The sequence below is a fragment of the Rhineura floridana genome, chromosome 15 (genome assembly GCF_030035675.1).
Source record: "Rhineura floridana isolate rRhiFlo1 chromosome 15, rRhiFlo1.hap2, whole genome shotgun sequence".
In the NCBI taxonomy this organism is placed as follows: Eukaryota; Metazoa; Chordata; class Lepidosauria; order Squamata; family Rhineuridae; genus Rhineura; species Rhineura floridana.
Window position 1 is genome coordinate 25,798,357 of NC_084494.1, and position 18,455 is coordinate 25,816,811.

Consider the following 18,455-nt stretch of genomic DNA (forward strand, 5'->3'; position numbering starts at 1 on the left):
CAAACAGCACATAGTTAAACTGTGGAATTTACTCCCACAGGAGGCAGTGATGGCCACCAACTTGGATGGCTGTAAAAGATGGACTGTCTTCAAGTCGATTCCGACTTTTGGCGACCCTATGAATAGGGTTTTCATGGTAAGCGGTATTCAGAGGTGGGTTACCATTGCCTCTCTCTGAGGCTGAGAGGCAGTGACTGGCCCAAGGTCACCCAGTGAGCTTCATGATTGTGTGGGGATTCTAACCCTGGTCTCCCAGGTCGTAGTCCAGCACCTTAACCACTATACCAGATAAGACAAATTCATGGAGGATAAAGCTATCAAGAGCTATTGGCTATGTGGACTACATTCTCCCACCAGTGTCGGAGGCTGCATGCCTCTGAATACCAATTACTGGAAACCACAGGAGGGAAAAGTGTTGTTGTGCTCAGATCCTGCTTGTGGGCTTCCCAAAGGCATCTGATCATCCTCTGTGAAAAGAGGATGCTGGTCCAGATGGGTCACTGGCCTGATCCAGCAGGCTGTTCTTATGTTCTTAACATTCTCCCAATTTGATAATAGAAATGTTATGATATAGGACTCTAAAAGATGGGCATGCCTTAACTCAACCTTTGCCAACCTGGTGCCCTCCAGATGTGTGGGACTACAATTCCTGTTAGTCCCAGTCCATGCAGCTGTGCTGACTATGCCTGCTGGAAGTTGTAGCCCAAAACATCTGGAGAGTACCAGGTTGGCAAAAGTTGTCTTAACTCTCCAGCCACTCCCATGGGCTGTAGCGTTAGGCTGCATTCCAATACACACTTACCTGGGAGTAAGTCCCATTGAACCCAAGGGAGCTTACTTCTGAGTAAACATGTATTGGATTGCAGCCTTAGGCTACATAGATCCCAAATGGCTTTTCTGCAGGCCTCTCTCCATATCAAAGCATCATTAACTTATCAAAGAAAGGTAACAAGTTCACTTACCTGCTGAATGCATCTGGGCAGTACTCGCAGTAGCTCACCTTATATAGTAGCTTACTCTTTCATGACATAACCAGTGTCCTAACAGGGCAAACAAAGCATTTTATCTGATTTTTCTGACAAGGAAACACTGATAAATCTATTTAAACAATGAATAATCCTAGTATGAAAATATGCAAAATATATTCTTTATAACCCTCACTGAGGTTATAGGTAGGAGGTTTTCGAGGAAGTTTTAGTAACAGGAAGAATTATTCTCCTCTGTCAGGCAAATGTAGATTTTTGTAGTTTTTTGGCAAGGCAGGGATGGACAAATGCGTCCATTTCTGTTTCTCTTTTTCATTCTCAAAAGCCGTTAGCTCCATTTCCACATGTGTCTGGGATTTTTTTTAACGTCTGAATGGCAATTCCTATGCATTTTCATACACATTTCTCACAATATATGCATTTTTGTACAGAATCTTTCCTAATCTATCAATTTTTGCAAATAATTTTCTCCAATATACTGCATTTCTGTACATTAATTTCATGAATATATATGCACTTTGTGTGCATGTGTTTGGCTGGAGACCTTCATCACAAAAGCAAGAAAAGAGTGAATTTTGAATACCTGTTTTGGTTTGCATATTGCAGAGGAGCAGGGAGCACTTTCCAGTCCACGGGCTGAATTCTTAGCTCTCCCCAACCCCTGCAGACCACTCACTTGTTACTCTCCTGACATCATTATAACATCAGGTGACAACTTCAAAAGTACTTGGAGATAAAATATGCATTTTTATGGGATTTTGTGATAAAATATGTAATTAAGCATGGATTTAAATATGAATCTTCATATTGATTTTTGAAGGGCATGAGAGAGAGAGAATAAAATGGGGGAGAGCAGCCAGGATGTGCACAATATGGCTGGGTGTATTTTCACTCCAAAATCTAAAACCTCCCCTGAAAAATAACCAGAATGCCCTCCCAATTTGCAGCCTGTAAATAAAGTGATGAAATAGTGGGGAGGTGGGGGTGGCTTTGAACAACTTGTTTCTTAAATGCCAGTTGAACATGTAAATATACTATGTGCCCAATAACTTCTCTTCTCGTGTTTGTTGATGGACGCCGTCAAAGAATTAGCAGTATTTTTTTTTACATTTATTTATTTATTCCTACCTTAAAAGTACAGATGTTGGACTGAGAGGTTCATAATATCCTGAATTTCCCTAGAACCCTTTTTAATTATATTATATTATATTGGCTTCCTTCCTGTTCTTTAGTCTCATGCAAACTTACAGTTGTTCGTTTTTCTCAATTCCTGATGGAAGAAATTTAGCAACGATGCAGTTAAAGCTTTTACCCTCAGCACAGAAGATTTTATGCCTCCATGAGGATAACAGGATCTAAGAAAGGCTGGGGAATCTTTTTCAGCTCAAGGGTCACATTCCCTTCTAAGCACCCTTCCAATGGTGGGTGGAGCAAGGAGAAAAACTGGGTGGAGCAACAAATGTCAGAACTTTGCACAATATGCTTCTTTCTATACACACACACATCCCATCCAGGCAAGGCAGAAGCATTATCAGAGGTCAAGGACACATTCTAGTCAGGCAAACACACTCAAGGAGGGTGCAAAGTGGAGCCAATGGGGGTGTGACTTTGGGGAAAAGGACGTGTCCGTGGAGACTCCAAGGGCCAGATAGAGAGGCGTGGAGGGCTGCATTTGGTCCCCAGGTCTGTGGTCCCTTTTCCATCGTTGAAGCCATATTTAGTTATTAGGGACTAATTTCTAGTTTGAGTCAGGACACTGAGTTAGGATGAGTTCTGCGGCAAGGCAATCCTAGAGTGAAATGCCTCTAGTTTTAATTTTAACGGACAATCGGCATTTCTCTTCAGGTTTAGTTGATCAAGAAATAAAATGACTTCACCTATGGAGATTCTGCTGTTCGGTAAAATTAAAGAAGGGAACTATTTATTTATTTATTATTTGATGTATATCCCACCCTTCCTCCCAGCAGGAGCCCAGGGCAGCAAACAAAGCACTAAAAACACTTTAAAACATCATAAAAACAGACACTAAAATAAATTAAAACAAAGCAACTTTAAAAACATTTTTTTTAAAAAAAGCTTTGAAGTCTTTTTTTAAAAAAGGTTAAAAAACGTATCATTTTTAAAAAAACAAAGGTTTAAAAGTATATTAAAAAGCAGTTCCAACACAGAAGCAGACTGGGATAAGGTCTCTACTTAAAAAGGCTTGTTGAAAGAGGAAGGTCTTCAGTAGGCGCCAAAAAGATAACAGAGATGGCACCTGTCTAATATTTAAGGATAGGGAGTTAAGGTGCCACCACACTATTTGCTTAGCAAACATTCAAATTCCCATGCAGAACTTAGCATGCAAAATATGTTTTATGATTAGACAATTTTCAAAAAGGCAAAAGTTATTGGTAGCCGTATAATATCCCCTGGGGAGAGAGCAAATGGGTAGTGCAGGTACGATCCTGAGCTAAGAGTTAGTGACAGGCATAAATCCTAGAGACTATACTGGCAGAGTGGTTGGGGGCATTTCTATGTATGAAAACCTGGGGGCAGGGGGAGATTTGTGGCAACAGACAAGGAGAATAACAGGGTTTTCATCTATGATTAATTTGTGTTAGGTATGATGTGACATGACCAGTAGTATAGTGGCAAATTCTTTCAACAAGTCTTTTAAGTAGAGACTTTATTCCAGTCTGCGTCTGTGTTGGAATTGCTTTTTAAGATGTTTTTAAAGATGTTTTAATATATTTTGAAGTCTGTTTTGAAGATGTTTTAGACTAGTGTTTCTAGTGTTTTTTGCTTGTCGCCCTGGGCTCCTTCTGGGAGGAAAGGCAGGATAGAAGAAGAGGGTCTCTTCATGTTAGTCACAGCCACACACCCCTTTTTGCTGCGGGGTTGAGAAAGAGATCCTTATTAATGCCTTCTCCCACAACAACAGACATCCCTAGGAGCCAATAAGCATGAAAGGGGAAAGTGTTGGCTACTGAGAAGAGTCTTCTCAGTGTTTGACTCACTTCCTTTCACTGTGATTGGCTTCAGTCAGCAGGAAATGACACAGAAGGATGTTGGAAGACTCAGTGTCTAACAAACTCCCCTTTCGTGCTGATTGGCTTGTAGGATACTGGAGACTTAGGGACCTTACTGGGACACTGCTCCCAAAAAAGTAAGAGGTCTAAGACCTCCGAAACTCCAGATGACTATACCCTTGGATATGCCATGATGTTAATACTATCTAAGCAGCTCCATTCTATACAATGTAGGAATTGGTTCTTTGGTGCAGCAGCCCCGCCCTTTAGAAATCCCTTCCATTACATAGCAGACTGGCACCATCTCTGTTGTCTTTTTTGAGCTCAATGAAGACACCTGACATTAGGTGTGGTGGGGCAGGTGGGCATGGTTTGGGGAAAATGCCATCACAGGCCACATTTGAACCCCTGGTGGGCCAGGTGTGGCCCCCAGGTTGGAGGTTCCCCACCCCTCTTGGGTGGCTAGCCTGTGTCCCTCCACATGTTGTCAAATTCCAACTCCCATCAGCCCCTTCCAGAATGACTAATGGGCAGGGATGGTTGGAACTGTAGTTCAGCAACTTCTGGAGGGCCACTGGTTAGCCACCTCTGCTTTAGGCATTGCATAGGAGGGGGCAAAACTTCAGCAGATCCCACATTTTCCTTTCACAGGGCTGCAATAATAGGAGAATAATAGGAAAAGACAGAGCTGGTGGAATTTCCCCTTCTACTCAAAAGCCTCAGAGCTGTATGGGCCCAGCCCTCTCTCCACTGTACACCTTTTCAGCCAATCAGGCACAGTGCCAAACACACACTTGGAGATGGAAATCTGTGTTTGTGGTGCTGGGTGGGGGAAAAGAGAAAGGTAATTAAAGTATTCTTGGGAAATGCAGTATTGTCTTCCCAGGAGGCAACTACCTGTTAAATATTTAATGGGACAGGCTTCGCTGACTCGGAAAGCAGTGGCCATGCAATAACTAATATCTCATAATTCAGTACAAGGAAATCTTTCGGCTTCTGTGGAAATTGCATGCAGACAGAGAATGTGTGTATGCAGGCTGTTTGGTGGGTGGTAATGTGACAAGGAGCTCTCCTGTTGAGGAACTGAGCTGTTGCGTTAGGACAGAGGGGGGAAATCCATACCCTGAGGTCATATCCTTGACCTCTCAGTGGCTTTTATTTATCTATTTATTTATTGCACTTGTATACCGCCCCATAGCCGAAGCTCTCTGGGCAGTTTACAGCAATCAAAAACATTAAAACAAATACACAATTTAAAAACATATTTTAAAAACAATTTAAAACACAATTTTAAAATTCAAAACAATATAAAAACAATTTAAAAACACATGCTAAAATGCCTGGGAGAAGAGGAAAGTCTTGACCTGGCGCCAAAATGATAAAAGTGTTGGCGCCAGGTGCACCTCGTCAGGAAGATCATTCCATAATTTGGGGACCACCACTGAGAGGGCCCTCTCCCTTGTTGCCAGCTACCAAGCTTCCCTTGGAGTAGGCACCCGGAGGAGGGCCTTTGATCTTGAATGTAGTGCAGAGCTTGGAAAAGTTACTTTTTTGAACTACCACTCCCATCAGCCCCAGCCAGCATGGCCACTGGATTGGGCTGATGGGAGTTGTAGTTCAAAAAAGTAACTTTTCCAAGCTCTGATGTAGTGTACAGGTGGGTTCATATCGGGAGAGGCGTTCCATCAAGTATTGTGGTCCCAAGCCATGTAACTATAATGTTCTTCTCAAGTGACTCAAGGAGATGGGAGGTCTTGGATTATAGTGGTTCCACCACTCCTACCTGCAGGGTCACTATTAAAAATTAGTACTGGGAGATGGTTGCTTGGCTTCATGGCATTTGAGCTGTCTCTGTCTCCTATGCTATTTAACGTCTACTGTATATGAAACTGTTGGGAGCTGTCATCCAGGGATTTGGAGCATGGTATCATGACATACAGCTCTATCTCTCATGTCCATCAGAATCAGGAGAGGCTGTGAAGGTGTTGAAAGCAGCGATAGGCTGGATGAGGCTGAATCCTGATAAGACAGAACTGCTGTGCATGGGTGATTCCTATGTCCGGGAAGCAGGTGTATCACCTGTTCTCAGAGGGCTGTACTCCCCATGAAGGAACAGTTTTGTAGTCTGGGAGTGCACCTGGATTCCAACTTTTCACTAGAGTCACAAGTGGCTTCTGTGGCTAGGAGTGCTTGTGCCCAGCTTAGGTTGATTCAGCAGCTATGGCTGTTTTTGGACCACAGTAACCTGGCCACAGTTTCCATGCTCTGGTGTCCATCTGGACTACTCTAATGTCCTCTATGTGAAGCTGCCCTTGAAGATGGTCTGGAGGCTGCAGCTAGTGCAGAATGCAGCTGTTAGGCTGGTGAGTGGGTCAGCCTCATGGTATCTTGTGTCAGTTGTCCAGAAAGCACTCACTGGCTGCTGCCAGTTAGCTATTGGGCCCGGTTCAAGGTGTTAGTACTAGCATATCAATCCCTAAATAGCTCGGGGCCCAAGTACCTAAAAGAGTGCCTTCACCAGTATCAACTATGTTGGACCCTACAATCTTCAGGTGAGGCCTTGGTAATGGTGGTGCCACCAAGAACTGCCTGATTGGCATTGACCCATGAGAGGGCCTTTTCAGTGATGGTTGCCTGTTTGTGGAATGCCCTTAGTGAGATGCTCCTGTCTCCATCATTACTGACTTTCAAGAGGAATTTGAAAACATTCCTGTATATCTAGGCATTTGATGGCTGAAGGACACTCTTCCTGGCATCCCTGAGATCACTGTATGAGATAATGTTTTTAACTGTTTTAGATATTTCTGTTTTTAGAAGGTTTTAACTGTTTTTAGAATAAGACTCTGAATGCACTCTTTGGTAAAATGGCTGTTTTGCGGCAGGTACGAAAAATCTGTAAGAAATCTGTTTTTTCATACCCATTGGGACTTCTGCCCTGGTCTCTGAGTGATGCATTTTCTCATCCCAGGAAGACAAACAAAGCATAACTCCTCAACTATCTCATTCAAGAAGTTCAGGTCGAAGACAAGTACCCAGAGCTTGCCATATCAGTGTTTGACGGAATGGCTGTTCTACAGAACACGTTGCCTGCCCAGGGTAAGACTTTTATCTCATTGCCACAGAAGATATTCCAGAAGGTCACATGGGGGCCAAGGAGCACAGCAGATGTGGTATTTGAAATATACAACATGTCTTCCATTAAAGACGCTGAGAGAAACCACAGATCAGAGAATGCTGCACCATCAGGGGTAATTTACAGCAGCATTATGGGGTCAAACAAAATCAAGGGATAGAGACAGTTCATTTGAGAAGTGCAAAACAAAACAGAACTTGTCAGGTTTCTTGTCAATGAATGGAAAAAATGCACATTCAGAGACATTCTGGGTGATAAAGAATTATATGTAACAGATGGCAATGTGTGTTGGCGAATTTGTAAAGAAGGTGGCATGCTTGTAGGGGCAACCAGGGGACTGCTGTGGCATGGTGCCAGCCCTGCCTTTAGACCTTTTAAAGGTGAAGGCAAAGTATCTGGGTTTATGACTACCATCCGTCCCCCTCTCTCTGGGAGAGGAATAAACTTTAATGGTTACATCATAGTTTGACTGCTAGTTCCTGGGTCTCTGTCTCTGATGTAAATAAAAGGCAACAATATGGGAAACAAAGGTTTATTATCACCATATTGATTATTAAGATTGTGGTCAACCTATCTTTTGAGACCCCACCCATTGTACCAGCCCAAACTATCCCTGCTTAAACCACCATGCAAATATTTGTGCTAGCAAATGATTTCCATTCAGAAGGCATTTTACAATAGGTTCTTAAGAAATATTGACAGAAGCCATGTAAAATGAGGCAGGAGTCATTTAGCTGAAATGCCAATGGGCTCAGATATGCAATAGTGCAAATCAGGAGTAACTCGGATGCAGATGTTCAAAGGGCAGAACTTTAAAGGAATATGTGAGTAGAGGACCTGCAGTGAAGGACTGATGTATGATTGGGGTGCTTATGGGTGGGGTGCCCTATGTCTGTCACTTAAGCCCTGCAAATCCTATATCTTAGACAAGGATGTGCAAATCTGTCAATTTTGGTTTCCCTTAGTTTCTCGTTTTTCCACTTTTAGGTTCACTTTTCCACATCAGATTGCAATTTTTTTTGGTGTACAAAGCCCTATACAGCTCGGGACCAGGATACCTGAAAGACCGTCTTATCCCTTACATACCCAGTCGATCACTGCGCTCTGCAGGTGAGGGCCTCCTGCAGATACCATCTTATCAGGAGGTTCGTTCTGCACAATATAGGAACCGGATGTTTAGTGTGGCAGCACCTACCCTGTGGAATTCCCTCCCTTTGAATATTAGGCGGGCGCCATCTCTGCTAACTTTTCGGCACCTTTTGAAGACTTTCCTCTTTCAACAAGCCTTTTAGGTTGAGACCTATACCAGTCTGCATCTGTGTTAGAATTGCTTAATATGTTTTTAATGTTTTTAACTTTTTTTAAAGTTTTTTTTAAAAAATGTTTTTAACGCTGTTTTGTTTTAATGTATTTTAAGATCTGTTTTTATGATGTTTTAAAGTGTTTTAGTGCTTTGTTTGCCGCCCTGGGCTCCTGCTGGGAGGAAGGGCGGGATACAAATTAAATAATAAATAAATAAATAAATTTTAAATCCTCATTAAAATTCATCAGCATTTCATTTCGAATTTATCCTAATATATACACATTTGCATGCAAGTGTGCATAAGATGCACAGTTTTGCAAAGCAATCTCCCCTAATATAATGCATTTTTATATGATGTTTTCAGTAACTTATGCATTTTTATACACACTTTACCATGGCATATATATTTTTGTACACATTACTTGGCTAGAGAACTGCATTGTAAAATTCAGAGAAGTGCAAATTTTGAAGGATGACTGTATTTCGGATCGCATATTATTTTGGAAAGTATGAATTAGGTAGGTTCACTTTTAAATGCAAACTGAATTTAATTTCTCCCCCATCCCGAATTATGTAAGATGCATTTGTGGTTGTGTCATTGTGATAATTATTATTGTTGTTGTTATTATTCTCTTAAGCCTCCTGTAACTGTAAAGTAAAGGTAAAGGTGTCCCCACACTTGTAGTGCGAGTCGTTTCCGACTCTTAGGGTGACGTTGTGCGATGTTTACTAGGCAGACCGTATATATGGGGTGGGATTGCCAGTTCCTTCTCCGGCCTTTCTTTACCCCCCAGCATATATCGGGTACTCATTTTACCGACCACGGATGGATGGAAGGCTGAGTGGACCTCGACCCCTTTTACCGGAGATTCAACTTCCTCCTTCCGTTGGAATCGAACTCCTGCCATGAGCAGAGCTTTCGGCTGCGTTACCGCCGCTTACCACTCTGTGCCATGGAGGATCTTTCTGTGCCACTGTAACTGTAGTACCACCTTAAATAATCAAAACAGAATTGCAGGAAATAATTTTAGAAGCACCAGATTTCTCAATATAGTTTTTTTATCGGATTTTAGTGATATGAACATTACTAGAATTTATTCACAAAATCGCAATATAGTTAACCCTATATTTGAAGGCTGGTGAAATAAATTCCAAGATTGAGGTTCAGGTGCAAGGCACCAGAGTATAAAAAGAAATGTCTTACGTACTATTTTAAAGGAATAGGACGTGGAGCAGGTATATTGAACGCTCAGGACATTGATTTTATAAATAAGTTATTTAATAACTTAGGAGCAGGAATTGGACAATGGGGAGGGGATTGGAGGACAGTTTATGTAAATTGGCATATATGGCAATTATTAGTGCAAGATATTAAGTGTTCATTTTCCCAGGTTATGGGTTAGAAATGAAAACTGGTAGAGCATTAGCTGTGTCACAATGCAACTATATGCCATTCAACAAATAGTGTAGACTGTAAGTCTTTTAGAATATGGTTTGTTCCCTGGAGAACTCTAGGATAATGAATGGTTTTGGAGGAAAAAAGCAGGGACACTTCCACAGTAGCTTGTAATTTTATTATTTTTTTAAAAAAGGTCCTCATGAAAATTCTTCAGCATTTTAGTGAAAACTTTTCCTAATATACACATTTTGTATGCCATATTGCTTAGTATACACTTTTTCTGCAAAGCAATTTCCGCTAATATAATACATTTTTATGTTATTTTCATGAATGCATGCATTTTTCTGCACATTTCACCCTAGTTATACAGCCACAAGAGTGGCTGTATACTATAGTCGGCATGGATTTTTTGGATTCCACAATGTTAAATTGAAAATACCCCCATGCCATTCTGATGCTTCCCATAAGCTCATTTCAAAACAAAACCTTACAAAACTTATAGTCCTGAACTTAGAAATGCTTGCATAACAACCCTCTAAATTTTCATGGCAGAGAAAATCGAGAGTTCAAAGTGTAAAAAAGAGAGAGAGAGAAACCAGACCTCTTTTGGACTTTTTTCTGTCAGAGTTCTCGTAATCTGTTGAAATTCATTAAAAATCAGCCATCTTCACAGAGTACCTGTAATCCTATTACTGACCTTGCCCCATATTCTGACCTTCATCTTCTGCAGTTTAAAAGTTAAAAAATGCCTGGCTGATTTTTAATTAATTTAACAAATTTTGCTCAGAGGCACGTTACCAAATTCTACATAGGAATTGGATTGGACTGTGAAAGACCAACCCAAATTGTTTTTGCATTTTGACAAATGTGTAGGGCAGTACAATATCTCAGGGAGGTTAGGTCTCCTGTTCCCCTGGTGCATTCACTATAGCTGCCCAATTTCCCTGCTTTTTAAAGTTTAATAGAAATATATGTTGGCTATAGGTACGTTCTTAAACCACCAGGTTTTTTTGCCTGCTAGTGAATATATGCATTTTTTAACACATAACTTGGCTGGAGACCTGCATTGCAAAATTCAGAGAAGAGAGACTTTTGAAGGATGTCCATGTTTCTGTTCACATATTGTTTTGGAAAGTGTGAATTAGGTAGGCTCACCTTTCAGTGTGAATGGAATCAAACTACTCTCCCAACACCAAGCACAGCCAGCCAGCAGGAGGAAAAGGCAGTTTAATGACAGAAAGCCAGCCTCAGGCCAGGTGAGAGCTGCCCTTTGCTCACCTCACAGGAGGACACTGTTCAACAGCAAGCAAGGTCCAGCATTTCCATTGGTGGACACCCTATCTATTTTCCACTCCCTCTTTGTTCTGGTTGGTCAGAGTAGCACATGAGCAGGCTTGCCATTGGGTCATGCTATTGCTATTGCTTCTGCACACCTCTGATCAACTCTCTCTGTGTGTGTGTGTGTTTGTGTGTGTGTGTGTGAGAGAGAGAGAGAGACAGAGACAGAGACAGAGACAGAGATTCAATATATTTGATGCTTTTCCCACATATAACACTCTTGTTAATTTTGGAAGGCTGTGCTTTTGTGTGCAACAACACAACCTTCCTTCATCCCTGACTATGCTCTGCCTGGAGCAATGCCGCGCTCAATCCAATCAATCGCGCTATGATACCAAGTGGCAGCCCAGTCAATAGATAATGGCATTGTGTCTATCAAAGCCAGTTGTTGCCTCACTTCTGTTCCCTGTTTCTGTCACATCATCCTAGAATGAAAATGCCAGAAAGGAAGAAAGAAAGTAGTTGTTGAAATCTGGCTATGTTACATGGTATGAACTTTGTCTTATATCAACCTCACCATAACACTATGTATTAGGTATGCCGCTGAATACCAGAAACACAAATGGGAGAAGGCTACTGGCCTCATATGGGCTTCCCATGGGCATCTGGTTAGCTAGGGTGAGAACAGAATGCTGGACTAGATAGGCCTTTTGTCTGATCCAGCAGGGTTCCCCTTATTTGGGGACTTGAGAGAGAGAGAGTGATGGCCAAGGCCACTCAAATGTGGCTGAGCACAGACTAGAGCCTAGATCAAAATTCAATACTCGTTTCCTGTAAAGCGGTGTTCTTCAATTTTGGGTCCACAGATATTGTTGGACTACAACTCCCATCATCCCCAGCCATCAGGGATGTTGGGAGTTGTAGTCTGCCAACATCTGGGGACCCAAGCTCTAGATCACATTGCTTCCTTGCTTGAACAGAGCCAAGAAATCTTTTCCCCACCCAGCCACCCACCCCATCTCTTTGCATATTCAGACAGTTAGAAATGGTTTTGACTGATTCTTAAGAAAAAGTGCCATCATTTCATTTATTATTATTATTTATCACACTTGTATGCCGCCCCATAGCTGAAGCTCTGTGGGTGGTTTACAACATAAAAATCATTTTATTTGGTAATCAGAGTAAACTTGCTATCAGGCTGAGCAACATGAAAATGTAAAGCCAGGGGATACTTGACGAAGACATCTGCTCTAGAGCTTTGAAGCAAAGAGTTGCTCCCCAGTGGTTAAGCAGCAGAGGGATGGGTCCACTTTGGTCCAGACGGCTTTTACTCCTCACTGGAAGGGAACAGTGTGAAGAATATAATGTGAGCTTGTTTGTGCCTCAGTGTGAATCTTCCCAATGCTTCCCACACCATTGTAGAATTTTATTTAACATGTAATGGATGCATTTAAGAGTATTTTGCTATCTGCATGTAATTCAGCTATCCCTTTTGGTTTGACAACCTGCTGAATGCTGCCAGATGCTAGCAGCCGTTGGTAGGGAATAATTTTGATTGCCATCAAGTCAGCTGTCTGAAGGAAGACCTGTGCGGCAGGAGCTGCCTTGTCCTCCTGGCTTGGACACTGCCACCAGCTCTGCTTCTGGATCTGATCTGGGGGGAAGAGGGCTTCCAGAGATGGGCTGCTCTTTGTCAAGGACAAGACACCCAGAACCTATGGAGCTGTGCTATAAGAACACGAAGAACTTGAGACCAACCTTGCTTTCCTTTCCTCTCCCCCCACATTCATTTTTTCCTTGTGTGTCATGACTTTTTAGACTGCATGCCTGAGGGCAGGAACTATCTTAATCCTGATTTTTGTAAGTCGACAGCCTTTTGAGCTAAAGGGTAGGTATAAGTGCTATAAATAATACAGGTTGCAAGCTGGAATACACTTAATTGGAGTAAGTCCCATTTAACTCAAGCAGAGGATGCATGAGGCTCAATTCAATTTGTGCTGATTTTGCACATGATTGCTATTAAGTCTGTTCCATCCCATTTTAAGTGGCATGTGTGGGTATTAAACAAATCTGCGTGAATTTTTTTTTGGTTGAGGGGGAACAAAGGTATTTACAAGTTCATGAGGTGGGCTGAGGGATGTCTTCTACATTTTTTTCTTTCAAAACAACCTCCCCAAATAGTTTGGAGTTTCCAGAAAGCCCAGCAACTTCCATGTGGGTAGCAATGGGCTAGGAGATTCCCCTGGGACATGCTAGTGGTATACTATTCCTCACATAGGCTTTGTATGGGAAAAAAGATGACAGCACTGACACTGCTGACTTTTCATCGGTTGGTGAAGAAGGCACAACTCTTCCCCTGGGCCTCTGAAGGGGGTGGGGAGTGAGAACGAAAGACTGTCACAAACCACTCAGACTGAAGTTATTTCTCTGCTACTAACTGATCTTACATTTTTAAAGGATGTTTTCATTATCATGTATATATGACTATTGTTTTAATTATTTGTTGCTGTTTAATTGTTGGTGAAAGGCAGGGTTAGAAATAATGGGTCGTTTCCAAATAATTCCACTCAGAGTAGATTCACTGGAATGTGGACTTCAGTTAGTCATGCCCATTCATTTCAGTGAGCCTGCTCTAAATATGACTAATGCTGGATGTTAAATAATCAAAGGGCGGCCCTCAGGCCACTTTAGCAGATTTGTCTGGGATGCAGAATCCACAGCAGACCGTAGTTCCAATCTGCAGTGTGGGCTGGTGGCTTCAAAGTAGGCTGTGGATTCCCTGAATTTCTCCTCCATCTCTAATAGGACTGAGCTGTAAAGTGTTTGTTTGATCTTCTTGAAAGCAAAGACCTTTCCCATAACCACTCACCAGCCAGGGAAGTCCTTGGCCTTCCAGGCATCAATGACCTCAGCTATGTTTCCTGCCAACTTCCCATCAGGCAGCTTCAGATCATCGGCACCATTTCCATTGAAGTTCCCACAGGAGGCACAAAGTTTCCCTGCCAGGCTGTCACTGACTTCTACTGTCACTTCCCCACAGGGCTTGAGGAAAACTTTTACTTCAGAGGCCAAACTAATCACAATCCCATCCTCAGAGTGGTTCACAGACACATCCTCAGAGGCCTTTGTTGGGAGTGTCACTAGTCGCCCATTGACCTGAAATGCAGAAAAGAAGGGTGAAAGATGTTGGGTTAGTGTTTTTTTGTGTGAGTTCTGTGTTTTGCTGTTTTATGTATTTTTTACATCATGGTGTTATGTTTTATTCTGAATTTAAATTGCTTTTTTCACATTTTCATTGTAAGCTGCCCAGAGAATTCTATGTATTGTTGCTGTACATAATTGCAGAAAATAAGCAAACAAATTTATTTTGTTGGGTTGTAGCCAATTATGTTCTCCTCAGAGTAGACCTATTGAAATTAATGCACTTACGTTAGTCATGCCCATTATGTATGACAAGCATTAGACAGACTTACCCATGTCTCCTTGTTTGTTTTTACAGTGATAAACATCCCTTGGAAAAATACATGTATTGATGACACAGCTGGCAAATCCCATTCATTGCATTCCTGGACAGCTGCTACAATCCTGAACCAAAAGGGATCATTTTCATTGCAAAAGGAAGCCACCTCATAAACGCCTTCATAGAGGATTTCCCCGGAGGTACCATCAAAAGAAGTCAACCGTGCCCCAGGGGTGATGATGCACTCGCCATTCTGCCCTATGCAACCACGCACACTGTTATGGAGGGCACAAATGTCCCCTGCCTGGCAGATGGTTTCTTCACAGACCAGCTGGCCTGATGAGTGACAGGTGCAGTTTTTCAAGCAACCTTCTAAGACTATATTCTCTCCAGCCTGGAAGATTTATAGCACACAAAGAGAGAGAGAGAGAAAGGAAAAGGAAAAGGAAAGAGGTTAAAAATGATAATGCAAATTTTAAGTACAACTTTTACTAAAATTCCATATGTAAGGATGTATTCAGAATGTGTGCTCCTCGTAAACATTCCTCTCTACAACTACGTTCTAAATAGTACACCAATGCTACAAAAATGATAAATAGATAAAAAGAGGTTACATTTACTTCTTATATTTACTTATATTAGCATAAAATCTACTCATATTTCACAATTGGTTTCCAGCTTTCTAAACTTTCTTGATAATTTGAACAAGTTCAAATCAAGAATTGCATTCTAGAGTATTGAAGGAACTGGCTGAAGTAGGTTCTGCCTGCTGGATTCTCAACTCCTGAGCGAGGAAATGACCCTTATTCTTTATTTATTCATTTATTAAATTTATATCCCGCCCTTCCTCCTAGAAGGAGCCCAGGGCAGCAAACAAAAACATTAACAACACTCTTAAACATCTTAAAAAAAAAACAAAAAAACTTCAAAACATTAAAACAAAGCATTTTTTTTAAAAAAAAAGCCTTAAAAACATCTAAAAAAGTAATTCCAGTTCCAGCACAGACACATTCTGGGATATGGTCTCTAATTCAAAGGCTTGTTGAAAGAGTAAGGTCTTTAGCAGGCACCGAAAAGATAACAGAGATGGCGCCTGTCTAATATTTAAGGGGAGGGAATTCCAAAGTGTTGGTGCCGCAACACTAAAGGTATGCTTCCTACGTTGTGCGGAATGGGCGTCCTGATAAGATGGTATCTTCAGGCAGCCCTCACCTGCAGAGCACAGTGATCGACAGGGTAAATACAGTAAGTTGTAAGATTATCTTTCAGGTATCCTGGTCTTAAGCTTCATAGAGCTTTGTACACCAAAACCAGAAGCTTGAACTTGGCCCTTGAACATTGGTAGCTAATAGGCAGCCAGTGCAATTCCTTCAGCAATGGGGTAACATGTTGGTGATGCCCTGCCCCAGTGAGCAGTCATGCCCTTCTCATCACAGGGTCTCTTTTGTGATATGTAGCCCTTGTTAGCTCCCCTTGATATCTTTGGCTCACCGCTGAGGTTGTAACCTCAGACTTCCTTCCCCTCCTAACTCTCACAGCTGTCTCACTCTGCCTCCCTGCTTGGTCTCTAACAGCAGCCAGCTTTCTCCACCTGTCTTCCCTCGATCCCTCTCTCCTTCAGTACCCTGCTCCATCAGCTTTGCTGGACCAGACGTTCTCCCCCACTTGCCTCATTATCTCTCCTTTGCTCTGCAGTCTTTATCAGCAACCCTTCCTCCTCATCTTCTCTGTGCGTTTTGCTGATGCTATCACCCTCTCCCACCCCCGCCAGCTGTCCTTGATGAGGCTGCCATGAGTGTGAGAGGGTGCCATCCGTACATACACTGTTGCTTCTGGCCACTGACAATGCATCTGTAGCCATTCTAGGGAGGAAAGAGAAACTACCTTTTGCAGGCTTACTTAGAGCTGTGCACACTTATGCATAGGCATCCCAACTTCAACATCTGCTGTGCTTACCTTGATGTAGCGCCCATCATGCACACAGCCACAGTTCTCCATTGCCACACATCTTTCACCATCAAACAGATAGCCACCATCACACTGGCAGCCTTCAAAGCATTTTTTTGTGCATTGGCCTGGAGTGGATAAGCTGGTGCAGGTGTAGTCACAGGTCCTTGTACACAACTCGTAGTGGCTGTTGCAAGGGCAGGTGAGAGCTGAAAAGAAAAAGAGAGGAGACCAGTGGGAAAGGCAGGCAGAGCCAGTCCAGGCAGGTGTGGACCAGCAGTTAAACATTCTTAAATTTTTGGGGGGGGGAACATTTCACCCAAGTTCATTGGAATGTAGGGGCAAAATATAATGAAAAGTCAGTAAAACACTCCATTTTTAAAACTTGTGGAAACTAATGAGAGAAGAGATGAAAGAAAACACTAAATGATCTCCTTCTGTTCCCTCATATGGATAAATTCCTTTATCATAATAAATCAGGGTGGTGGCTTACCTGTAATCTCTAATTACATTCAGGGCAGGCCTGTATGTATTCTGTGCTAAAGCCCCTCGCACTCCAGAACAGACAGTGTAAAACAGTTCCATTTTTAAAAATAAAATTGTTTAATTTTGCATAAAATTACCTGACTACTGTATTTGAATTATTAACTTTGATTTCTTTTCTTAACAATGAACAATATGTTAGCAAGAAGAGAGAGATGGATAAAGGAAGACAGTAGGCTGTGTGTGACTAACTTTCAGCCAAGAGGGGAGGGGCAGAGTTCCCTGTAGGACACAAGTGGGGAACCTGTGACCCTATATTGTGGATGGATTACAACTCCCATCATTCCTGCTCGTTGGCCATGGTGGCTGGGGCTGATGGGAGTTGGAGTCCAGCATTACCTGCAGGACAATAGGTTTCCCTCTACTCTAGGGTACAGCTGCTGCACCATCTAAATCAGGGGTGTGAAACATTTTTGGCCAGGTGGGCCAGATATTTATTTCCCCCACACTTGTGGGCCAATTTTGACAAGTGAGTGGGACCACCCACCTGTCAACCATCTGCCATCATTGAGTGGCATTCAGAGTAGACCCACTGAAGTTAATAGACACAACTCAACTTAGGTTCAGTAATTTCAGTGAATCTGTAGGATTTAGTTTAATACAGCCCATAATGATGCCAGGTGATTGACACCTGTCAATGGTCAAAGAGCTTGTGTAGCACTTTGCACAGCACTTACCAAATGCTTGACAAACACCTGGTTCTTCAGTGCTTGGAAAGCACTGCACAAGGGGCTTTGCAAGCCCTATGCTTGAGAAGCTCTGAGAGTTTCCAGCTGATTGTCAGACATTTGGGAAGAGCTGCTTTGCAAACCCTGTGTTCAGTGCTTGTTAAGCACCAAGCACATGGCTTACAAAGCACTTGCAAAGTACCTGACAATCAGCTGGCTGTCAAGCACTCGGGAAGTGCTGCACAAGGGGCTTTGCAGGGACTGTGTTGCAGTGAAGCTTCACCCTATCTGCCCCTCACCCGACATCATATTTGGTGCCATTGTAAGGCAGGTGGGTGTGGCTTGACTGAAATGGTCTTGTGGGCCAAATGAGGAGGGCTGGCAAGCCTAATTTAGCTTGCAGGCAGGAGGTTCCCCACCCCTGATCCAAATGCTGGAGGTGCAACATTTTTTTTATATGCAGCTCCAGAAATGGGAGTGCTAGACACTTCTTTATTATTTTTACAATTTTGAATGAACATTCATATTCTATGGATACTATTCAAAATCTATATAAACATCCTCATGGAAGATAGAAAGTTCAGTAATAGAAGGGATGTAAAGAAAAGATTGACTGTAGCAAGCTGTCCATTGTCTCTTCAGGTAGAGTACCACTTTCCTACTACTATGCTACACCAAATGACATCAGTCAATACTGCTGTTGATTTAATATGAGGGACAGCCAATG

At 42.3% G+C, this 18,455-nt stretch overlaps 1 protein-coding gene across 1 annotated transcript in view; it reads right to left on the reverse strand.

Moving 5' to 3' along the window:
- Positions 1-18,455, reverse strand: part of LOC133370842 (IgGFc-binding protein-like) — a 94,812-nt gene that overhangs the window by 48,501 nt on the left and 27,856 nt on the right. The window contains exons 17-20 of the mRNA XM_061597719.1: positions 16,527-16,726; positions 14,584-14,964; positions 13,980-14,266; positions 9,376-9,425 (exon numbers count right to left, since the gene is read on the reverse strand). Of these exons, the coding sequence (XP_061453703.1) occupies positions 9,376-9,425; positions 13,980-14,266; positions 14,584-14,964; positions 16,527-16,726 (918 nt within the window). The remainder of the gene's footprint in view (positions 1-9,375; positions 9,426-13,979; positions 14,267-14,583; positions 14,965-16,526; positions 16,727-18,455) is intronic.